Source organism: Zalophus californianus, chromosome 9 (genome assembly GCF_009762305.2).
Source record: "Zalophus californianus isolate mZalCal1 chromosome 9, mZalCal1.pri.v2, whole genome shotgun sequence".
Lineage (NCBI taxonomy): Eukaryota > Metazoa > Chordata > Mammalia > Carnivora > Otariidae > Zalophus > Zalophus californianus.
Window position 1 is genome coordinate 14,342,778 of NC_045603.1, and position 25,960 is coordinate 14,368,737.

The 25,960-nt window shown below is 45.0% G+C and overlaps 1 protein-coding gene across 1 annotated transcript in view; it reads left to right on the top strand.

The window, feature by feature from the left end:
- SYN3 (synapsin III) overlaps positions 1–25,960 on the top strand; it is a 447,314-nt gene that overhangs the window by 51,873 nt on the left and 369,481 nt on the right. Inside the window, exon 3 of the mRNA XM_027595572.2 lies at positions 2,898–2,955. Within this exon, the coding sequence (XP_027451373.1) occupies positions 2,898–2,955 (58 nt within the window). The remainder of the gene's footprint in view (positions 1–2,897; positions 2,956–25,960) is intronic.

The window sequence follows — 25,960 nt, forward strand, 5'->3', positions numbered from 1 at the left end:
ATGTGGAAACTGAAGCACATGGAGTTTGAGTGATTTACCCAAGGTTGCACAGTGAGTGGTAGAGCTGGGATTGCGTCCATGTGGTTGCCCTAAGTCTACTACACTCTACTGCCTTGTTGCATAGAGGATCAGGTGAATTTATCACTACAGCCTTGGCTGTAGATGTTATCACCCTTGACAAATGAGAAAACCATGACCTTAGAGGGGTTAAGTACCTTGGCTTAGAACATGTGGTGAGTGAGCTGTAGAGCTCAAATTTTGCCCAAGCCATGCTTTTTCCAGTGTACTAGTGATTTTTCTCATTAGTTACCCTTCTGAGGTCCCAGGCCCATCCAATTCTTCTTTTAAACCCAAGCTAGAGGGAAGCTTGCCCTAAGGCTGACTCTAGCCCTTACTAGCTGTACTCCTTCTGATAGCAAAGGAGGGCCCTGCAAATTGTACCCTTAGACCATGCACTGGATACATAGAACCCTAGAATTCCCTGCCCAAAGGGACCCTGGCCCAATTCCATGCCCTGTGTAGGCCAGTTCCCTGTCCATCCTCCCAAGGCATAGCCAAGGGAGAACTATCGATGGGGGCATGAGTGAAGAAGTGAAGCATGGCAATGGGCTAGACCATCCATGAGCCTGCACAAGAATCCTGGGTGGTGCAGGACAGAGAGGAGGGTGGGAGGAGAATTAGGGAGGACTGTAGGGACCAAGACATGCCAATCCCCATGTTGCCTTATTCTGGGTAGAACTCTAAGAATGCCAAGAAGTCTAAATTCTGACCCTTCCAGGTTATTAAGAAGTTGTATTTGTCGAGGAAGGAAGACAGACATGTTTTATTTAAATGTTTGCTGGCTTTATTTATCAATCATAAATATTATATGATACATAGGCCTCCATTTGTTCTTTTGCCCCAGGCCCCACAAATATTAGAGGTGGACTTATCCCAGTGCCTGTAGTTTGCTGACACTACCTTTAAAGATTTGTGATAAAATTCACAAACTATGTGGAAAAGTCCGCTTTGCGTGAGCCTCACTGCACACGTTTTGTCAAACACCATGTCTGGAAGAAAAAGCAGGTCTTCCTTTCAAGTCACAATAATAGCTCCTATCCCACTAAAGTTTTGTTTAGTTGACAGCTAAGCCTGTCAACATTGTAAGAAAAAGTAACATTAATATTAGAGCTATCAGTCAGTGATTTGGGCAGTCTTGGAAAGAGATGAACTCCACTGGCGTCAGCTAAGTGTAGATAGAGACTCTTTGGAAGCAGACAGACTGAAGCTTGGTCAGAGAATTTGTAGAAAGGATTCTTTCTTTCCTAAATGGCAGGTTGAAAAAATAGATGGCAACATGGATGTTCCAGGAAGAAGAATAGAAGAAACGGAGAGCATTCTTGGATGTACTACTTAACAAATTATTGACTAGAACTCAATCAAGTGGCCACATCTAGCTGAATGGAGAGTTGGGATCTTCATTCTTTTGTGTGTGTGTGTGTGCCAATCTGTGAACTTTCTTACTGTGGTGAAGAGGAGAATGGGTATTGGAACAAAGCGCCATCTCTACCCCAGAAAGTTTTATGTAAATGCTTAACACAGTGCTCAGTTTACAGCGAATGCCTGAGAACTGTTGGCTTCTTCATACCCAAATCCAAAAGAGCAAATGGAAACTTTTATTACTTCTGCCTTGTGTGTGAGAGGACATCTAAACCCAAAGTACCCCAACATTTGCTGCTGTTTTTCAGGGGTGAGCAAAAACGTAGAAATGGAATTAGAAGGCCAGAATTCAAGTCCCTTAGGCCAAATATTCCTCTCTCTGGGTTTCAGTTTTCTCTTTTATAGGATGGAAATAATAATGCCTTCTTCATGGTGGTGGTTGGAAGCATTAAATGAGAAAGGCTATATAGGTTAAAGCCTACAGCACGGTTTCTGGCATAGGGTACATACTCAACAAGTGGGTTTTTTCCCCTCTATCTCTTCACTCATTTACTCATTCAACATATATTAATTGAGCTCCTAATGTGTGTTAAGTACTCTGGTAGGTGTTGTGAGTATTTGTTCCTTACTTCAAGGAGCTGTGCTATAGTTTAGTGAGACACAGGCATTAAATGCAGTTCCTGATCATAACTAATTATAATTGTAGTAAGTACTATGAAAGAAGAGTATGAAAGAAAATCTATATGAGAAGAGAGATGAGGGGGCCAAGATTAGGATGCTTACAGAGAAAAATTGGCAAGTGGGTGGATCTGGGAAATAATTAGAATGTAGAATCAGTGGGATAGGGGGAGAGAGAGAGATAACAAGAATGATGTCTATGTTTCCGCCTTAAGCAATGGGTAGATGGAATGCCATTTACTGAGAAGGTAGAAGTAGGGGTATAGAGGAAAGATGATGAAAGGAAGGATGGATGGATGGACAGACGGACAGACGGATGGTTGGATAAAGAGATAGATGAGGGCTGCTTCCTTGGACAGATGGACAAATGGAGGAATGGGCGGATGGGTAGATAATTTATGGAATATATAGAGTGTAACTATAAATAATAAAAATAAATAATTCTACATTATTTATTTGTGTAAGATTCCTTGTCTCATTGATCCTTAAAATAATACTTAGAAATATGTCGTGCAGGTATTAATATCTTCCTTTTATAGATTATAAAATTGAGACACAGGGAGGTCGAGCCACTTGGTAGAACCAGAACCTGAGTCTCCAATCTTCCCGTCCAGTATTCTTTCCCCTCTCACACAGTACATACAAATAATGAGAAAATCATCAGTCAAGGTGGGAGGAGAGAGCATGAAGTTACAAATGTGTCTGACATGCCCCTCTGGGGGCAAGGCCTTTGGGAGAAGGAAGAAAACAGTAAAGCAGTGTGCACCCTTACTCAGGAGCTCTCTTCCTTTCTTTCACAGGACCAAGTATTTTCATGGAAAGAAGGTGAATGGAGAGATTGAGATCCGAGTGGAGCAGGTAGGTTGGAGCTGGGTCTTTTGTGCTCTCACCCTGATGTTTTCCACAGCTAGAGCCCTTCCCAGGAGCAGCCTTGAGCCTCATCTTATGAGGCTACCATGAGCCAAGATTGTCAGAAAATCCTGGCTTATAACTGGGAATTTTATTAAATTCCAGAATTATTTAGTTTAATGGTTTTTGTTTCAGCAGCAGAACCTTTCTTCAAAGGAAATCTCAAGTAGGAGCCCATTGTACAAAATAGAGAAAAGTAGAGAAAAGAAAACTGATGAAATGGGCATGGGGAACCCAAAAATCTGTCTGCTCCATCCTGTTCTACCTTCTCCCCATTTCCCCCATAGCCTCCAAGGCATCTCCTTGGAACTACTTGGGCTAGGCAGCACAGTGGGTTTGAATGCTAGCTCTCTCATTTAATAGGTATGGGGCAGGTGACTCAGTCATTCTATGCTTCAATTTCCTTGAATCAGTGTTGTCGGGATTAAATTATTTAAAACCTCAAATGAGACCGGAATTATGAATACTGGCTCTTGTTATTACTGCTAATATCAATAGCCAGGCACCTCAATTTATGGGGAAAGAAACACAGACTTGCTCAAGGCTACATAGGAAGTCAGTGGGAGAATGAGGACTAGAACCTGTAACCTCCAGATCTAGGGCTCCTCCCATTCATTCAGTGAACACTTGTTGGGGACCTACTAAATGCCAAGCATGGTGCTCAGCCTTAGGAGAGCACATCAAAGCTTGGGCTCTGGAGCCAGACTTTAGGTCTGAATCCCAGTGCCACTCCTTACTAACTGTGCGACTTTGGTTGAGCAGTACTAAGCTCTTTGCAACTCAATTTCTTCATCTGTACAATTGGGTAATAATAGCATCAATTTCATAGGGTGACTATGAGGATGAAATGAGTTAGTCTCCAAGTACTTGGAACAGTGCCTGGCACATACCAGGCACTTAGTAAATGTTACTTATTTATCATCATCATCATCATCAAAGACAAAGAGTTAATAAGATAGACAAGGTCCCTACTATAAGATGAACTCAGAAAAGTGCAGTAAGAAAATAGAGGGTGTGACTTTTTCAGCATTCTTTGAGTTTGGTGTGTTGGAGGAACAGAAAGCCTTTCTGAGCATCCAATTTGAGTTGGCTTAGTATTAAAACACCTTAAACTTGAATTTCATTTGATCCTGTGGCTTTCAAGTCAGTCCAATGTCTACTGGTTTTCCTTCCATGGCAAAGAGTAGGTTATTTTTGTTCACTTAACAAATATTTGTCAAACGTCTACTATGCTAGCTCACTAACATGTGGGGAAGGAGGATGTAGAAGCAGAGGCTCTGTCTCAAGTTTGTGGTCTCGGAAGGGAGGCAAGATAAGTCTTCACAGAACCTCAGTACAGGTGGAGTCCAGGAAAGAGAGGTCCAAACTCAGTGCTAAGGGCAGCGAAGCCACCACTAATTGGGGGATTTAGAATGGCTCCAAGGGGTGGGGGGGTTGATATTTGGAAGGCATCTTGAAGGATGGGTAGGATTTCAACAAGTGGATGTGGCAACATGAAGAGTAATGAGATGGGAGCAGTGTGAGCAAAGGTAAGGGGGCTGGAAGTATAGGGTGTGGAATGGTGGGAGTCCAGTTTGGTTGAGTCCAAAATAGGACACATCATCTTCCCCTAGCCACAACCTACTTGTCCTCCCAAGTTCTCTGTCAATAAAGAGTGACACCCTCTACCTTCCATGTTAGCTAGAAACCTGCGCAGGCTCCCTGCTGCCTCCTCTCCCTCCACTACTACACCCATTCAGCTAGTTGAGGCCACATCCCATGTCTCCAGTCCATCCACTTCTCTAAATCCTTACTGCATAGAGCCTTGGCTGAACCATCATTAGCTCTCATCCAATCTTCCTAACTCTACCTTTTTCACCCACTTCCAATTTATTTTTACTACTAACACTGGAGTGATCTTTCTAAAAAAGCGTATAGTTTCTTTAAAGTGTTAGCTTTTTTTTTTTATAAAAAGAGTTTATTTTTTTGAGAGGGAGAGAGAGCATGAGCTGGGGGAAGGGGCAGAGGAAGAGGGAGAAGCAGACTCCCCGCTGACTTGGGGGTTCGACACAGGGCTCAATCCCAGGATCCTGAGATCATGACCCCAGCCGAAGGCAGACAACCAACTGAGCCACCCAGAAGCCCCTAAAGTGTTAGCTTTTATTTATTTATTTATTTATTTATTTATTTATTTATTTATTTGTTTATTTATTTTTAAAAGATTTTTATTTGTCAGAAGATAAAGAGAGCACAAGCAGGGGGAGCGGCAGGCAGAGGGGAAGCAGGCTCCTTGCTGAGCAAGGAGCCCCAAGTGGGACTTGATCCAGGACCCTGGGATCATGACCTGAGCCAAAGGCAGACGCTTAACTGACTGAGCCACCCATGCATCCCAAAGTGTTAGCTTTTAAATCCCTTCCTCGAAGACTCCTCCTCTCACACCTTGATCTAAATCAGCTAACCTGGTTATTCCTTATCATAACACTGAGCTTGTCCTTCCTCGCCTTTATCCATATATATAGGTGTGGGATTATTTGCATGAGTGTAGAGGCCATGGCTATTTGGATCTCACTTTGTTAAGTAGCACAGGGCTAGAACTAAAGAAATACTTGCAGAATGAATAACTGATAGATTCCACAGATTCCAGGGCGCCTGGGTGGCTCAGATGGTTAAGCGTCTGCCTTCGGCTCAGGTCATGATCCCGGGGTCCTGGGATCGAGTCCCGCATCGGGCTCCCTGCTCCTTGGGAGCCTGCTTCTCCCTCTGCCTCTCTCTCTCTCTCTCTCTGTCTCTCATAAATAAATAAATAAAATCTAAAAAAAAAAAAAAAAGATTCCACAGATTCCAGGCTGCTTGTCAGTTTCCAAGGGAGATAAATTACTGCTTCTTAATTCCCGTCAAAAATCTGGTTTTTCCATAAACCATCTGGTAAATGCTCAGTTGCCAATTTAGCTAGCCCTATCTTATCCCATTTGTGAAAACCCCAGAGGCATGTTTTAATTTTACCCATTTATCTCAGTGATGCCCCTGGCCCAACTTATGGGTATAAAATCTATAGGGCATCATCAGGAATTGCCCTAAGAATAACTCACCCAGGGGCTCTGGGGACACTCAGCCAATCTATGAAGGCTGCAATCATGCTGGAAAACACCGGCTAATTTAGAGTCATCCTGATTTCCAGCCATCCCCCTTCATAGAAGCCAGAAGGCAAATTAGCCAGGAGACCAAATAGCAGGTCATTTGGGCATTTTTCCCTGAAAGACATGCCTTCCTAAACCCATCTTAGAGTCTGAATTGTTTGCCTTTTACCATCTGGATGAATGGGCAGCTCACAAAGCAACCCCCCAGGAATCTCACATGTATCCTCTCACACTTGGGAAAAGTCTTAGGATGGAAGCCACTGTTTAGTCTGAGCTGGTCTCACATTTTGGAAGTCTGTCTCCCAACTAAGGGCCAAATTAACCAGATAATTGCACTGCCTGGGTTTTGCTGGACAGAGCGAATGAGTTAGTTGTGGTTGGCCTAGAGGAAGCCTCCGCCCCTTCTCTCCACCCGCTTCCCCCCAAGTTCAAAAACTGTTTGCCTCAGCTGTTGCAGAGCCAGGAATCAAGAAACCCTAGGGAGGCCGGGGAGGTGAGGGGGGTGGGGACTGCATCATGTTGCATTCCATTACCCAGAATGCCCTGTTGGCTCTGTGGGGCCTCACAGCAGTGTCCTTGAAGGGTCTGAGACATTCCAGCCAGGGTGGTTGGCATGTCAAGCTCTCCTCTATTTATATTTGAGGCAAAAGTTCTTTTTCTCCACAGGTACAAGTCACCCCTCTGTGGGACTAAGCAATGAGTTTGATGCATGGATTAATCTCAAATAGACTCATTTCTGAGAAATGAGCAGACTAGGACTTGGTAGGAAGGGAGCCTTGGGCTTCTTTCCTCTCTGATAAAAAAGGCTGCAATTACAATGGTCAATCTTTCCTCCGTGATAATAGAGGTACCAAGGCATAAGCAATGGCAATGCCTTGCTCTAACAATGGAGAGAAAGACAAGGCAAGGTGAGGAATCTGCTCTTGACTCCAATGAAGGAAGCTGGACGAGCCGCAGGTTTGCCTATGAAGGCCAGTGGCTCCCTTCGAGTACTGCCCTCCTGTGATACTGGAGTTAGGATGGGGTTAGGTAGATGTGTGTGTACCCCTGGAAAGGCTCTTGATTCAAGTGCTGTTCATCTTCTGTTCTTTGTTTCCTCAACTCAAATGTCTTAGGGAAGCAAAGGTGGGATTTTTCCCTTAAAATAGTTTAAACCCTCTTTCCATAGTCTGGCTATTATGGACATTGCTGCTATATAAACATTGGGGTGCAGGTCCCCCTTCAGATCACATTTGTATCATTGCGATAAAAACCTAGCAGTGCAATTGAATGGGAAGAAATCAGAGAGGGAGACAAACCATGAGAGACTCTTCACTATAGGAAACAAACTGAGGGTTGTTGGAGGGGTGATGGGGATGGGGTAACTGGGTGATGCGCATTAAGGAGGGCATGTGATGTGATGAGCACTGGGTATTATATGCAACTGATGAATTACTGAACTGTACACCTGAAACTAATGATGTACTATATGTTGGCCAATTGAATTTAAATAAAAAATAGTTTAAACACTTAAGACCATGAAGTATATATTTTGCATACCCACTTCAGCCTTCCATCCACAGTTCTTTATGGGTCAACCTTTCTTAGAATGAATGTTTGTTGTAGATATTATATTGACCATAAAGACCATGTGATATTTTAAGAAATAGTTGCCAATAAGATAGAGAAATGGAGGCTGGATGTTAATTCAGATTGGTGGATTGGTAACAGGTTGAACATTACCCCCACTAGGAAGTGATATAGAGATACACCTTGAGAGAAATAAATGTAATGGTAGAGCCCTTGGCTTTATTCTTTTCCTTAATAGAGACTTGTCCAATTACGTTTGCTGATGACTTGAAGCTGAATGAGAGAGAGAATATGCTACATTAAATCTGAAACAATCAAATTCAAGAGGGATACAATATAAGGCACTATGGAAAAACTCAGCTGAAGAGGAGCAAGATTAGGGAGACTTAGCCTTTTAAAATCACATGGGGAAGAAAAGACCTAAGATTTGAACAAATTCTTAATATTTGTGGAGGAAGTCTAGTGTGGAGGTTAAGACTGTGGCTTCAGAGTAGGAGGGACTGGAGACGGATCTCAGCTCTACTGTGTTTTTTTGTGTTGACCTATTTATAACATATCTATGCATGTTTCCTCACCTGAAAAATGAGGATAATAGTTTCTACCTCCAGAGTTATTGTATGGATTATATGAGTCAGTGTAAGTTGTATGCTTAGCATGGCTTCTGGCACTATATTAGGTGCTCAATAAACTATAGTTATGGTTGTTACTCCCCCCAAAATCTGATGCCTCTTCAGGCTGCACTATCAAACTACAGCATTTAGAATCCAAGAAGGTGATGGGACATTTACACATGTGTGCGCGTGCAAGCGCACGCACACACACACACCTGTCTTTCTCACATACACCCACACATATACTATGCTGGTCAGACTCTAGTGACAGATCCAGTTTTGGTGTCACACCACAAGGGGGTATCCCACAGAATGCCTTGTGAAGAGAGTGATTTGAGTCAGTGGAGTCTGACATCTGTGAGCAAAGGGGATCAGTATAAGGAACTGGAGACGTTTAGTCCAGAGACAGGTCTTTCCTAGGATCCCATCTACTCCCTGCAGAGTGTCTACAACCTGAATGAGTAGGTGCAAACGGTAACAGTTACCATATGTTGAGTACTTCCAAGGTCAGGTTGAATAGTTTTGATTGTTGGGATAAGCACTAGCGTTGCTTCCATCCTACAGAATTTGAGACCCAGGGGGAATAAGTGGCTTTCCCAAGGTTGCCCAGCTTATAATTGGCAAGAACTTGACTTTGAACCCAGGCAGTCTGATTCCAGGTCCATCCTGTTACCCACTGCATTTTTCTGCCGGTGGTGCAGATATCAAGAGCAATAACCCGATGTGTTGGTTTAGTCACTTCACGTGCATAATCTTATTTCAACCTCACCACAACCCTTTCAGATCTCTGCTATGACACTCCCCATTTGACAGAAGAAGAAACTGAGGCTCAGGAAGGTTCCATACCCTCTCTGAAATGAATGATAAAAGTTTCACGTGCAGCTGTGCTGAAAAACCACCCCAGATTGCCTCACTGGGGTTAGAGTTCAGGCTAGTGGTATTATCCTGCAAGAACATGGATTTCAACTTGGTATGAACAGAAAAGAAGCAGTACTGAGTAATGATGAATGGGCCATGCCCCTTCGGTAGGTGGAGAGTTCCAGCAAAAACTGGGTGGTGAATGTGGTGAATGTTTCACAGGAAATGTAGGTACCTCATCGGAGATAACCTTTATTATTTTTCTCTTTTATGTGTTTTTAGGGTAAAGGTAATATATACAAATAGCCAAATATTGAAAAGGTAAAAAATGGTATCTGATGAAAAGTCTACCTCCAACCTTGCCCCAATAATCTATTTTCTTTAACCATCCATTAATCAGTTCATTTAACCATTATCACTAATTCCTTGGGCAACATTCTAGAGAGATTTTAAATGCAATGATCAAATACACATATATGTGTATTTTCCTTTGTTTTTCATAAATAGTAGTCGGTTCAAAAAACATAAGCCATTGTAGGTATTTCAGAAGAAGATTTAATGAGAGGATTGATAACAAATGGTTCAAAAGGGAAAATCCTGTTACCCAGAGCCACAAGCAGCCTTACATTCCCTGCTGCCATTGTCACTACCACCATGGCCAGTGGAGAACCATGAGTCTGCACTCCCACCGATGCTGTGGGAATTGCCACCAACCCGCTGTATCTGCTGAGGCTGTTGATGAGCTTCTGTAGCTGCCACCAGAAGCAGAATGATTGCTACCTCCTTCTTGACTTCAACTCTTGCATAAATGCCTCCCATTGGTAGAAATTAAGTGGGTATGCATGTTGGCAAAAGACTCTGGGAAGCGTAGATTTAGGCTTTCAGCCCCCGTAGTGCATGTGTGGGGCTGAGGGGCCATAGACAATGAGCAACACAGTCCGTCCCTTTAGCTGTTCAAGGTCCACACATACCCTTCTACTTCTCTGTACTGTTCTGCACCCTGACTTCTCACTTAATGTACTGGTTATTTATTCCATGAGAGTACGTGCAGAGCTGCCTCATTCTTGTTAATGGTTGCCTATAGTGCCATCATATGGATATCCAGTAATTTATATTCCATAATTTTACTATTAACAAATAATGCCAAACCTATGTCACTGCAAATGTTTGTTAGCATATCCATAGGATTCCTTCCTAGAAAAAGAACCACTGGTTCCAAGAGCATCCCATGCCATGAGTGTTATAATGCACCTGGAGGAATGAAGGACTTCCCCCAGCTGCTGGCATTGCTACCAGAAGCCAGCCCTCAGCAGTCAGCACTCTTGGGGATGTGCCTCAGGTGAGCACAGCTGCCTTGCCCCAGCTCCCATCTATTTCCTGGAGGCAGCTACATTCAGTGACTGGGCGGTACGAAGACCTTGCCCATTTACCCCAATTTGGGACAACTCCAAAGGGCCATCCCAGCTCCAGAGCTCTTTGTGGAGTTGACAGAGGCCTTTGCTGAGATGGCAGTGCAGCCCAACTTCTTCCACCCCGTGCTGCTTCCTTCCTTTTTCTTCCAATCCAGCGGTGGTGATTCCTGGAGCGCTCCCTGATGAACCTCCCACTGAACCTCCCACAGGTGGATGTCTATCTCAGAGTACACCTCCCATTATAAGTATACACTTATAATTCTGATAGATATTGCCAGATTGCCCTCCGTAGAGGTTGTATAGATGATGTATAAGACCCTTCTGATGTTGATTTCTAGGACTGTAATTGACCCATGGGTTCTGGTGTCCACCGTGCACAGAATGTTCTCCTGGTTTCGGCCCAAGTATTGATGCTGAACTCTGAAGTGCTCCATAATTTGCTCTTCCTATTTGACCTCCTTGTGTTTGAAATTCACCAGAGCTTGGTGTTTCTCTGCAGGGCTGAGTCGGGCAGAACTCTACCCGCTCTGATCCACTAAGCCTTGTTTTGTTAACACAATCCTGCAAGATTTATTTGTTTGGCTTGGCTTACCCTGACCTCAGACGTTCTGTTTTGTATTATTTTTAAAAGCGTGCAGGTCTCCATGGAGGCCTTTTTCTTTTCAAATCTAAGAACCAGCTGGGGGAATGAAAAAAGCAGGTGGGACACTAGGGCGTATTAGCTGAAACATAATTCACTAGAGGGGCAAGTGTGTCTCTTCTTAACCGTGGCATTATTAATGTGGGTGAGTTTATCACCATCCTGGCTCTATCTTTAGGCTCACCAATTTAAGACAACAGAGAAATGGAGAAACAATAGTAATGGTGATAGTGGTTAACTTTGATTGAACATTTTCTGTATGCTGGGTGCCATGTTAAGTGCTTCCTGAGCCTTAACTCATCCCACACAACGTGTCTGTTGCTGAGGAAGCTGAGGCTCAGAGATCTTAAGTAAATTGCCCAGCCAGGGTCACACAGCTGGTAAGAATGTGATGCCACTGGGATCTGAACCTAGGTCCAACCGATACTGGGGGCCTGCTTAACTGAAGTAGATCTATTAGAGTGTATGTTGGGTCTTGAATTTGTCTTCATCAGGCTTTTTTGCATTTCCCGTCTTGGCTCAGGTTCCTCAAGCACATAATCCCACCGTCCCTTCCTATCTCACCTTACTCTTTTGATCTACTGGATAAATTACAAATTCTTATGAGATATCCTTCGAGCAAAACACTCCTCCTTTCCTCACTAACCCTGGTGGCTCTTACTCATCATTTGATGTTTTTGACTTATTGCTAGATAGTCCTTCCGTTAACAATTCTGTTTGTTCTTTGTTTTCGTCCAAATTTGTTTCTAAGTGTAGATGTACTCTTCAGACGACATGAAGACTATAATAGCTCTGACTCTGGAGCCAGACCACCGGGGTTGGAGTCCCAGCTCTGCCACTCCCTAAGTGACCTTGAGCAAGTAACTTGATTTCTCTGTGCTTCAGTGTCCTCAAGGAAAATAATAATGGTAATAATAGTAATCACAAGATGTACCTACAGAGTTGGCACGATTGAAGTAAATTACCACATGCAAGGCACTCAAAGCAGAGCCTGGCATATAGAAAGTGCTAAGTGCTTAATAGCTAGTTTTACAGTCCCCTTTACGTTGCTAAAGACATGTCACATGAGTAATTTCTAGGTGTCAGTCCCTGGGGTTTTTCAGAAATGGAAACGATATAATCTATGCTTAAAGAAGTTTGCTGTATTATAGTTGGGGGGGGATAAGAAATATAAAACATTCATGTTTATGTGTGTGTGTTTATCATTTACATATATATCCAGTCATATTTCCCCAAACAAATGGCATTCAGCTGGCATCTGGAGCAAACTTCTAACCCTTCCTTGATAGCAGATAGCACAGGTCCCGGTAAGGTGTTCAATAAATGTTTGTTGAGTGAATGTGTGAGTGAATGGATGGTTTGGTACAATCATAGTAGGGTGGGGCTAGAAAGGGACCTTGGAGATCATCTAATCCAACCTGCTTGTTTAACAGCTGGGGTTCAGAGCAGGGAAGTGACTAGACCTGGCACACACATCAAATTATTGTTGGAGTCCAGTGTAGAGACCCCAGGCTCCCATCTCCCATGTCACCATTTTTCCTACTACATCTCTCCACCTGCCAATGTTATCTTTTATCTTCCCCATTTAAAAAGCCATTAGTCTCTTCTGATGGTTTTGGTAGCAAACAAGTTAATCTAATTCTGTAGTCAGGAAGTCCATGTTTTCCACATTTACCTGCAAGAGGCCTTGTTCTTGTGGGAGCAGGGGTGTCTAGGATGGATAGCTGATGGCCAGAGGCAAGCCCCAAATAATGAGGGCTGAGGGAATATCGAGACCATGGTTGGATGAGCCCTGCTGATTCTAAATGCAACAGGGACTGCTTTGTCAGGTGGACAGTTCTTCATGGCCCACCTCCCTGGTTTGACTATACTACTCATTAGCCCCTTAATCAAAGACGAGGAGAAAGGAGCCATGAGGATGAGAGCAAGTCCATCTTCTTATACTGGGAAATCAGGCTCATAGTGCCATAGCCTCTACCTACTATGTCTGGTAATTTTCTCATCCTCACTGCCACCTCCCTCCATCAGTATCTGCTCTGCCACTTGGTAGTATCATAGCTAATGAGACTCCAATGGAAATTAAGCAGCAGTTCTGAAGGAGAACTTAATAAGCCCTTTAACTTCTTGATGGATGTGTATTAAAAAAAATAAAACAGAATTTGGCTTATCTCAACCCACTCCTTAATTCAAGAAACACTTACTGAGCACCTGCTCTTTACTTGGCCTTAATGACAGAGCCTTCCGCTCTCACAGGGTTCTCCTTCTGGTGGAAAGATAAGACGGTTGGGGGCAATGACTATAATGCATTAGGGACCTGTGCAAACCCTAGTGAGCCCAGGAGAGGGATCGCCACCCTTGCCTTGGGACATCCTTAGGAAAGGCTTCACAGAGAGGTTGATGCTTGGTGGGGGATTGGGGAAAAGAATTAGCTTTGCATCAGGCTGCGAAGGAGGCAGATGTGCATATCAAGTCTCCCGGCTAAAGAGTATGCTTTAAATCTCAGCTTGTCACATCTGGGGAAAATGACCAGAGTATAGGGTGTGTGAGATAAAACCGGAAAAGAAGGCAGAGAACAGTCTCTTTAGGGTGGGCTTTGTGTGGCAAGGCAAGCAGCTGGAAATCGTGTTGTAGAGGCAGTGGGGACATACCCGTTAGATTTTTAAGCTGTGGAGTAACGTGATCATGTTTTCATTTTAGGATGCACATGCTAATAGTGGTTTAGAAGACTGGCTGGGTAGGAGTGGTGGCCGGAGGCTCAAAGCAGAGAAACTCTGCTCTGGATTGGGTGAAAAAGGCATCTTATCCTTGAGTACTGTGCTTGGGGCTGGGGTTCCGAGAAAGGACTTGGTAACTCTCCAGCGAATGCATGTAAATCCCTGCCACATGGTCTTTAGCTTCATTCTGTACCTGCAGCTTGCATTTGAAAAAGGAAGAGATGACCTATTTTTTCTTTAAAGCAGAGACCAGATGGAACCAGAGCCGCATGATATGTTTGAACTGGCATCCCATAACAGCAAGCGCTCTCAACCCCTTCTTATTCACCACCTTTGTCCCAGCCACTTGCCCTGACCCATTTCACCGCCCACATTCCAGTTTACTCCCAATCTACCTAATCTCTGGCCTTGTGGTGCCTTCCACTGGTTATGATATCTCTCCTCTGCCCACTTCTCCCCACTTCTGCCCCTCCTCATACCCTCTCCGGCTTTGACCTTCAGCTTGTGCTTGGCCACCCTTTCCGTTTACTGCCGGCTCTGCTGTCATTTCTGCCATTTGGGGTCTGGCTCACTCCCTGATGAGAGGAGCTCCCACTGGCTTCACCCCAGCTCTGCCAACAGCCCCTGCCCGGATGTGCTTACACAGAGGATTTCAGCCTTTGCATTTCAGTAGGAACCAAGGGTTATTAATTAACCCAGGGTGGATCCTATTATGAAACATCCCAGAAAGCTGGAACAAACCAACGGGACTTCTGAACTCACAGCAGGGAAAAATGCCTTTTAATTGACTGGGATGACTTCACCGCAGAAATCTGTCTAGCTGTTATGCTAAACTGGAAACTAATCTATTAGATTGTCTAAGGAATCTCCCAGCCCACCCTGACCAGAATCTCCTGAGGAGGGGAGTCAGGCCCGCACATAAACAGGACTTATGCTTTGAAATGGATTCTTTTGGATCCTACCCAGACTGGCTGCATTTTCCAGTCCCTGGGAAAGAGAGGGGAGGCTGGTATCTGAGAATAAGTTTGTATGTCCTACGGTGTCTCCCTTTAAGATCACATGGGAGCTTTTCTAAGGCACTGCTTACTTTAGAATTCAGCCTAGTCTGAACCTGGCTGGGACCACTTCTCTCAGGAAGTTTAGAGAGTGACATGAGAGAATTTCCATGGATGGTGTTGTCCTCGGCTTGGAAGGGATTGATGATAATAGCCACTGTCTAATCACATGCTTGCGCACTGTGCACACACTGAGCACTTCATTGGATTAGTTCATTTAATCTTCATCGCCATCTTGTGAAGAGTAGGTATTCTACCGTTTCCCATTCTCCAGGTGAGGAAACGAAATGCTATAAGGCCGAACAGCTTAGAGGTGGCAGAGCTGGAATTCGCAGTCTAACTCCAGATGCTATTTTAGGGGGCAAGGTGTATTAAGGGAAGTAAAATCCAGGCACAACTTGGTGAATTTCTTCTCCTGTGTAAAGGGCTGGCTTGTGCATGAGGCTTGTTCCATGGGATGCAAGCTTGGCCTCCACGGTCCTCTGTGAGCTAGCCCCTGCCTGCCTCTCTTTCCTTATCGCCTCCATTATCTAGCTTAGATTGTAGTCCTAGCAAACACCTTGTGGCTCCTCTCCTGTCCTAATACTATCTTGTATTTACATCCCCATCCATGCCTTTGCTCATGGAAATCTCTTCTCCTGGGACATCCTTCCCCAAGTTTTGCCATATCTTCAAGAGTTAGCCCTGGCATTATTTCTATTCTGCTTCCCCTGACCACCCCGGGGAGGCAGGGTGAGTTGCCCCTGATCCATGCTCTCACACACCTCATGCATATTTCTACCATTACATTTAGCAGATTGCTTTGAAATTACCAGTCCACCTGCCTATCACTCCCTTTGACTCTGGGCTTATAGAGAACACGGACAGTATCTTTATTCATCCTACAAATATTTATTGACTGCCTACTACATGCTAGGGCTACAATGGTGATTAAAAACAGATACTGTCTCTATTGGATAGAGCTTAAAATCTAATGGAGAAGACAGATATCAATTGCATAATCAGTCTTCCCCCTCCACACACACACATCCCATAATTATAAGCTGATTAGGAGCTTCGAGAGAAAGATACACAGTGTTATAGTAGCATGTGGTGGGTAGGCTACCACTGGGCACTTTTTCACGTACTTAGTAGGTGCTCCAAGTACACAGATACATAATCTGTGCTCACTTAGTATCTCTCTAACTTACCTGGGGTGGGGAAAAATGAAAAAGCGACAGAGAAAATATTGGATCCACCATAAGAACTCCCAGCAGATAGACTCGCCCAAATATCCTTTTGCCTGGTAAATGACACCGGTCAAGCACTAATCTGACACCAATGATACAGGTAAAGCAATGGTGCGTACATATAGGGAAGGTGGTGCTTGACATTAAGTGAGCACAACGTGCCAGCCACTAAGACTCTTTCTGTATAAATTCATTTACTCTCACCACAACCCCAGCAAAGAAATACGTATGGAAGACTCTACAGTGTAAGCGTCCTGCCCTCAGCCCTGCAGTGGGCAGTGGGAGAGCGGAGATGTGGAGGCTCCAAAGATGCCCTGGAGCCCACACTGCCGACCCTACATCTTACTGCGTCGCACCCTTCTGTCGAACTGGGGCTCATCACGGCTCACTTCCACGCCCAGGGTCGTGGTGCTGGAGATAGCAGAGCCCAGCTCCCCCAACCCCTGTCTCCTCTTGGCCAAGCCTGGCGTTGGAGTTCCCGGGGGATGACCTTGGCAGTGATAAGGTAGCCCCAGACAGGAGGCGGAACTGAGCCTCATCTGGGGTTACACTTTGGGGGCATCCGGGGTTACACTTTGGGGGTTCTGAGAGCGTGTTAAAGGAAAGAAGGAAGATGAGCTCCTGCAGGTCGGCTGTGTGCTCCTCATCACCTGACTGCTTCTAGCTCGTCCCTGTAATCAGTCAGTCGGCAACGCCTGGGGCGTGAGTCTCGTCGTTGTCCAGATGAGAAAACAGGCCAAGAGAAGCAAAGTAGGTGTTTGTGGAGTTAGTGGCAGAATTGTGACTGGAAGGAACCTCTATCTGCCTGTTTTGAAAGCCCATAATTTTCCCCTTAACTCACCTGTTGCCCAGCCAGACCTCGAAAAAAGGCTAGCTTTGTCTGGCCTAATGTAGTTTTTCAGATTGAGTTTCTCAGAGACCACAGACAGCCCATCTGGTTTTCTGAACCCCCTCTATCTGTGTTGCTGGAACCTTTCTCTGCTCCCTGAGCAACAACCCTGAAGTTCCCTTCATGAGCATATGGGTGGGTTCTCAGCCTGTTTAAGATGGAATTGAACCAGATGACCTCCCACCCACCCCACCTCAGGGCCTACATTCTGTCCAGACAGGGAGGAGACCAGCAGCCCACCCCTCTGGCTTCCAGGAAAAGCAAGGGAAACAGGGGTAAACCTCCCCTGGCTGGGCCAGCCACATACCAGGGACCCCAACTTTGCATTCATTAGACAGAAGCAGGTTTTGGTCTTTGTGTTCATTTGCTGCTTCTTGTATAGCAGCCGCTTTGGTCTCTCTCTGACTCCCTTTGCTCTCCATGGTCCATGTTCCTCCATGTCTATGGGATGAAGGCCAAAGTTCTTAAGCAGCACCAGCACTCTTCCCAACCAGGCACCCAGCATGCCTTTCTCACCACCTCTCTTTTCCTCTTTCTGCTCAGTGGTGCCCCTGAGAGTCTTTGGAAGAGCAAATATCTAATTTAGATGGTCTCTTGTTTATAGCAGCTTTCCCTTAGGTTCTGCATGTTGGTTTCCAAAAATGTTATTTCTATGAATATATATCCATCTGCCTCTTCTCCCATCCATATACCTATTTGTTTATGTGTTCACCTTCTCTCTAAAACCTAGGTCTTTTCCCACTCCTTTTTTGTAGTCTCTAAGCAATTTACAACTAGCCTTCTTTACCCTAAACACCTCCATGAAATTTAGTATTTCATAGTACCAATAACAGTGATAATATAAGGAATCCCATATGTTAAGCCCTTGCTGTACACACACACACACATGCCTGGTACTCTGCTAAGAGTTTACTATACATACCCTTACTTTATCCTCACAGTGGCCATGTAAGTTATGTATTACTATCACAGGTCCAGCAAAGCAGCTTTCGGTTGGCAGAGTCATGATTTGAACCCCGAGGTCCCCAGCAGCCCATACTCCATAAAGCACTGTATTTTCCTAACTCCCACTGCTAACTCCTCCCTTGTTCCTGGGATATGCATCTACTGTCTGTTCTGGTTTCTTCTAACCCTTGCTTTCAGTGCCCTTTGCATATCTTTATTAGGAAATGACATTAAGATTCTGGATGTAAACAGGCTCATTTTTACTAATTTTTCTTACTATGGAATATTTTACTTGTGTGGAGGAAAATTTTTTGTCGCCTTGGAAGAAAGAAGAGATATTTTGAGACAGTTTGACATGATGGACGAAGCTGAGCCTTGTATCAGAAGAGCAAGGGATCGAATCCTGACACTGCCTCTTATTACCTGTGGGACTTTGGGCATGTGACTCTATGTTCTAAACTTCAGTTTCTTTATCCACAAAATGGAGATGGTAATACCAGTGCTACTATATGTTCAACACATTGTAAGAATTTGGTCCATTTTCATTAAATCGGAGGGGATCCTGGATCTAGGTTGATCATTTGTAAAAGAAGGAACTGGCAAATGCATGGAGCACTTTCTACCTGCCTGTCCTCCCCCAGCCTCAACAGATACAACTGCTCAATGAAGGCACGCTTCCCAGCCGAGCTTAGGGCAGCCTCGTTATTCTCCACACAGCAGCCAGAGCTGGTAGTAAAATGAAACCCACTAGGTGACCCCAAAGGAACTTTCAATTCGCACATTCTGTGGGTTTAATCCAAGCCTGCTTAAAAAGGATGACAAATTATGGATAAGGTGGTTGGATCCTGAAAGATGAGCTCAGTTAATAAATATATGAAGGGAATGAAACCAAGAACTCTGAACAACAGACATCTGAGCTCTATTCTGGTGATCTGTAACTTGGGAATTGTCTGCTAGAGCAACTGTTTTCCAGTTGTACCTCTTAGAGCCGTGGTGTTCCATGGGGGCACCTGGGGTTGCAGACTACTGAGCATCTTTGGTAAGGCTTGGGGGGAGGGAGAGAAGGATGAGAAAGAGGGAGAGAGGAAGAAAGAAAGGAAGAGAAGGAAGGAAAGGAGGGAAGGAGGGAGGGAAAAGGGAGAGAGCCTATCTCATTCCTTCTTCCATATCAATAATTCACAACCAGGGGAGATCTTGCCCTCCAGGGGACATTTAGCAATGGCTGCAAACAGTTTTGGTTGTCACAACAGGGAAATGCTACTGACATCTATGGGTAAAGGCTAGAGATGCTGCTAAACATCTTAAAATACACAAGCTAGCCTCCCACAGCAAAGAATTATCCAGCTCAAAATGTCAATGTGCCAAGGTTGAGAAACCCTGTTCTAGAAAGAAACAACTCAAAGATGATACCTTTTGTGTGGGGAGTCCTATGGCTCCCTAAAGATAGGTGATGGTAGTATAGTTTATGATGGTGAGGGCTTCCCAGACCAGACCTCTCCAAAGAAACTTCACCTTCACACTTCCTTTCAGTCAACATAGTAGCCTTGGGACAAGGACAGGGCAGGGACCTTCTCCCCCATTCTTACCTGACAAAGACAGGCAGAAATTCCTGTGATTTCCCCCAAGATTGCACAGCTAGGAAGTTCCAAGAATGGAATTGAAACCTGGATCTATCTTAGCCCATGCTGGGTGATTTTGCAACACAATCCCACATAATAAATGTGTCCCCTGGCTTGTACCCAGGAGCTCAGCAGAGACCTAGAGTCTGTTGAAATCCTGAAGAGCTGGACCAAGCCTGTTGTAAAAGTACCCAGGCTTTGTTTTAGTTAAGTATGGTGAGATGCACCGAAATGACTGACATGAAAGATAAGTTCATTGCATTCATAGTCCCCTAAAAGTAGGAGGGATGGCATGCCACATTGGGGGACCACATGAACACGATGGCCAGTCAGGAGGAAGAAGGAGCTAGGGAAAAATGTGGGCAAGAGCCTTTATTATGGCTTTGCAGAAAGGAAGAGGCAAGCAGGGTAAGCAGCCTTAGGACTGGCGAGTTGGAATAATTTCAGCAGGCCCTGGGGTGTAAGGGGCTATTCCTTGTTGTCTGGTACCTGGCCCTGGGGTCTTAGGGCAGAGGGATGGTGGCCTGGAGTGCGAGAGCCCCACAGAGCAGGTGGTTGGCACATGGGCTCTGGATTGGTTTTGGCTTGCATTTGAAAGGACTCTCTATGGCAAGTTATTTACCATCTCTAGGAATTGGCTAAAACTCTGTGACAGGCAGTCTTTCCAGGGTCAGCAAGGCCTCAAGATATCAAAACCTCAGAGTATAGAAAGTAAGACATGGTTAATACACCTGTCTAAAATCCAAAGCCTTACCACACTGCAGCTTTTTAATAGACTTAAAACAGAACTCTTATTTCCATTTAAATCTTATATAAAAACCCCACATTTAAGTAAATTAAAAAATAAAAAATCCGGGGCGCCTGGGTGGCTCAGTTGGTTAAGCAACTGCCTTCGGCTCAGGTCATGATCCTGGAGTCCCGGGATCGAGTCCCACATCGGGCTCCCTGCTCAGCGGGGAGTCTGCTTCTCCCTCTGACCCTCTTCCCTCTCGTGCTCTCTATCTCTCTCATTCTCTCTCTCTCAAATAAATAAATAAAATATTTAAAAAAAAAATAAAAAAAAAATAAAAAATCCTGCTCTGTTTGATTCATAGTTGGAAAATCCTGAATCCTTTGAACCTCTAGAAGGTGACTAAGGCCATTTCAGAGGTAATTCTCCTGCTGTAATCCTACCACCACTTCCAGGACTGTGGCCCCCTTGCCCCGGGTTGCAAGAAGCCTGGTAGAGTAGCTAAGAGCAGGGACCCCGGAGCCAGACTGCTTGTGTTTACTTGATCTGTGGCTTCCCTTGGGAAATAAATGTAATCTCATTGTACCATAGTGCTCCCAGCTATAAAGTGGGCAGAATAATAAGAGGACCTATCTCAGGTGGCTACTATCCTTAGAACAGTGCCTGGCACATAGTAAGTGCTTAAAAACTATTAATGCATTTTAATCCTAATATAAATATGATTTATGATATGAAATTATAAATACATTGCCACTGGAAATACCCGTGTTCAGTAGCTACCTCATCTCGTCCTCTCACAGCTAGTCAGTAGTATTACTACGTTTGTTTCTGCTTCTCCGGTGACTACAACCACTGCTTCTCCTACTTTTGTCTCCCTTGCTTCTCCTACTATTGTTCCTACTGGGATCCCCATTGCCACCATCGCCGTTAGACGTCACTACACCAAGTGAAAGTCATGTCAGCCGGGTCCTTAGAGTGAAAGCAGGTGTGAAGGTGCAGAAGACATGAGCCATCACTGCTGGGCCACCACTGACACCCCCATCCTGTCTCTCTTACACCCTTTTTCATCCCCTCTGCTCTGGGTTTAGGGGAAGTTATTTATGAAGTCCCCAGACACATGGGGCCATTGTTGTTGAGGCTGTGTATGTGATTCTAAGCTGTTGAGGTGTTTTCTCTGAGCCTGCAAGGTCAGGAAGGACCCATTTCAATTCTTTGTGGCACTGGACGTGCAAGTGCCATTGTGAGTCAGCAGCTCAGAGGGTCACTCTGCTCCCCAGAAGTGGACAGAAGAAGATCCCCCTTGCCTTGGCTTCTTGACATGGGAGTGCATTGATCGCAGATGGCTCTTTTTCCCTGCCCCTACCCCTTGCAGTCCCCATTTGGGGATTCGGTTCAGATTGGCTCTTGAGTCCTACCTGCATCATGCTGTCTTGGAACTGCTCTGGCCCCATGGGAAGAAAATGAGCATCTGAGAAGACCAACTTGGCCTTTAGGAACAAGAATCCCTATTGAAGAAGAGGAATCGAACAGCTCCTTTGCAAGGAGGAAAGTGGCCCTTGGTCTCCCCCTTTCCTGAGCCCAGCCTTAATTTGGAGATATTTCACAGTGGGCTTTTGAAGGGTGGCTGGTTCATACCAAGCCACCTTAAACGCTTGGAGCTGCCTTAAATGCTTGGAGCAGAAGCCTATGGGGACTTGCAAATCAACCTCAGGAAGAGAAATTAGCTATGTCTTGTCTCAGAACTCCCAAAGCCTGCTCCAAAATAAACACATAAGCTGTGCCGGCCGGGAAAGCATGGGCCCTTTTTCTTCTTCATTTTAGAAACTCCATGTGTGCCTTATTTTAAATAGGCGCCAGCACACGAGGCCCTTTTAACAAGATTGAAAACAGATGGGGCCTCAGGCTGTTCAGTAGCTCTCAGAAACGAACATGGGAAGTGCTAAGCCATCTTGTGTCCAGGCGACGTTCATTTTCTCCTTGAAGCACCAGTCTGCCAGGGCTCTCATTCCCAGGGAGCACGAGTCTGCTTCCTGCATCAGGTGTGTCAGCCAGGGGAAGGAAGTATCTCCTTTCACTGCATTTATCCCTGTTTGCATTTACTTAACCCTTTGGCAGCTCGGGAGAAAAGAGGATTGTGCTGTCCTTAGAGGCCCCAGGCTTCTGGAGCTGGGAGTATTAAGTTTACCTTCCTTATTATCAATGGGCTTATGACCATTCATGGTTCACATCTCTCCAGAAGTTCCCAGTCTCCCTCCAGGTATTAGCTAGAGTCCTTCCCATAGCTATAGGCCCTTCATGGCTAGATTTCTGTGGCATTCTTCCTGCCCTTTCCTGCCTTGTCTTTCTTGCTTACTCTGATCCAGGCATGCTGGGCTTCTCACTGTTCTTTAAAATCAAATGACAGAAAACAACAAGTGTTGGTGACGATGTGGAGAAATTGGAACCCTTGTGCATTGCTGGAAGGAATGCAAAATGGCACAGCCACTGTGGAGAACAGTATGGCAATTCCTCAGAAGGTTAAACATAGAATTACCATATGACCAAGCAATTCCACTTCTGGATATGTACCCCAAAGAGCTGAAAGCAGACCCTCTTCCCCAAGGTATCCTCACTGAGGTTCTTTGTGCCAGTGTCCCCTCCTCAGAGATGCTTGGCCACTCTCTCTGAAATGACACTCTTCCCATGCACATTTCTCACTCACTCTGTATCTCTTCACCTGCTTCATTTTCCTTCACAGAATTTAGCGCCCTGAGTCCTAAAATGCTAATCTTTCCAAAGTATCTGGTGCCAAGCTAGAGCTGCCATAGAACATCAGGGCCTCAGTGTCTGGGGCTCAAACCTCACCATGTTTGCAGAGGCCCCAGTGGGAGGAAGTGGCAGGTCCTCATCTCGGGGTGCAAATGGGATTAAACGGAGAGTGAGACACAAAGGGACAGCTGGGAGGCAGCTCTGGGAAGAGAAGGGGAGGTCCATGCTGTGGGTCACAGCGGGCAGGAAAGAAGGGTTGAAAGAAAGGTCTCTACATCTCTACAACCCTGAAAAGGGGTTTGGACCTTCAAAATAAAAAAATTAAAAAGTACGTTAAGGTAGGATAGAGCATTTGAATTTCTCAGAGCTTTGATGGAGAAGATGTTCCTACCATCACATTACAAGTTTCAATTTGGAGAAAGAAACTTCACAGAAATTCAATGTCGTCAGCCTATTCAAGCTCCTTCAGCGTCTCCCTCAGCCTCCGTGTGCACAACTACATCTCAGCTCTTCTCACCCAGACAGCTCCTCCCAGAGCTCCAGCCCCCCAGTCTCGCCCACACCTATGATATGAATGGGTGCAGCTGCCCAGCAGTGGCCTTTGCTTCCACATCCCAGTGTCCAAGCCCCCAAATCTTGCATCGCTCCTCTGGGGAAATATGGGGAGACTTTCACACCTGGTTTGCTTAATCCTATAAATACACTTTGCTGAACATTCAGCAGAGCAGTGTTGGAACGTGTGGAGCCAGCGCGGCAATGAGAAGTAGATGTCAAGGCGACATTAACCATCGTTCTCTTTGGCATACTTAAGCTGTGGTCTTAACATTTCTGAACATTTGCCTGATCTCTTGTAGGTAGCAAGAGTTTGTGGCAGGTGGCAACGTTCTCTTCTAGGTCTCTCAACCTTAAAAGCTCTGGAGGCTGAGGTAGTCCCACCATTCTGTCCCCTAAAGCCTTCCCCTCCCCACCTCCTCTTCTTCCCCCTGTCCAGTCCCCCCCTTCCCCCCCTTTCTCTAGCCCTCCTTCCTCCCCTTCTTCCTCCTTTCCTTCCTTCCTTCCTTCCCTGAAGACATTATCAAAAGCTCTCCTCAGCCTTGAAGCTCACCTGGCAAAGGCAAAGGACAATGGGTACAATGGATGTTTTTCTTTGATTCTCAGTTGCCGTTGTTTCTTGTGGGTACAGCTTTCTTGGGCACCTGAGCCGGAAGGGGTGAACGGCAGAGCAGAACTAGAGCATGCCCAGGTGCTGGCCGCCATCCACCAGAACCCCACCTTAATCTGTATGGAATGTGTATCTAAGCTCCAGAGAATAAAACTGGGCCATTAAAAAAAAAAAAAATCCTGAAAAATCAGAGTGGTGCCACATTTATTGGTGATTTTTTTTCAAACTGGACTTCTTGGGTTCTTGCATTGCCCAATGTAATGGTGACGGTGATGGTGGTGGTGGTGATGTTGAATCCTCATCATTATCTTCATTGACAATGTGAAGATGATGTATTGCTCATGAGGATGGTGATGGTGCTAACACTTTAACCCTGTCATCCAGAATAAAATCCTGACAGGGATTGATACACTGTCCCCTCCGACCTCTTCTTCTTCCACTCATTCCCTCACTAGGTCTGTTCCAGCCACACTGCCTTCCTTGCTGTTCCTTGAGCCCTGCACATATGCTCCAGCCTCAGGGCCTTCCTCCTTGCTGTTCTCTCTGCCTACAAAGCCCTTCCCCCTCTTGTTGTATGATTTGCTCCCTCACTTTGCTTATCTCACTGATCAAGTGCCACCTTCCCCTGACCCCCCTTATTTGACATAACACTTACCTCCCAGCGCTCTGTCCTCTTACCAGAACCTATGTTTCTTTCCCTGACATATTGTTTATTGTTAATGGCCTATCTCCCCCACTAGATACAAGTTCCATGAGAACAGGGAATGTTGTTCCTTTTGCTGCTACATCATCAGACCCTATCCTTGGCATGGTAGCTGTTAAGTGCATGAATGAATGGATGAATGGAGTCAGAATTATAGCTCTTGCACCATAACCTAGTGATCTTGGCTGAGTCATTTGTTCTCTCTGCTCTTCAGTTTTCTCTGTTTTCAGTGGAGATGCTAATATCTACCCTCATATCAAGAGGTTGTTGTAATGATCCAATTAAATAACATAACCTTGATAGCTCACATTCATTATGCACTTATTTTCACTTACGCACCTTGGTAAGGGCTTTTATCAGTTCATTTAATGCTCACAACCACCATAGGAAGGCTCATTTTACAGACGAGGGACCGAGGCATAGAAAGGCTAGCATGCTTCAAGTTGTACAGCGAGTTAAGGCATAGAGCTCACACTCAGACTCGCGGTCTGATTCTGAAAACCACTCTATACCAAACACTTTGTAAACTGCAAACCACTGCTGTTGATTTTTTGTTTTGTTTCTAAAATGTGGCTAACTCCACCTAATTTTGGATTTTCCATTACTTGAACATTTAAGAATGTAGGTTTTATCATTTTAATTTTTTCTGTATTTTTATATTTATTTGGACATGTTTTTATGTATTTATTGCTCCCTGCCCTGCCTTCTCCACACACGCACATACACATACACACACACACACACACACACACACACACACAGGAGGATTATGATGTTTTAATGAGCAGAAGATGCCTTTGCATCTACCCACCGTAGCTGGCTGCTCAGCATCAGCACACTCTGACCCAGTGGCCGGGGCCCTTCACTGAGATGCCAAGTGTGGCTCCTGAGTGAGATTTCCTCATCTGGGATGGGCCACCGAGAGAGTCTGCAGACTCTCAAAGCCTCTTTTGT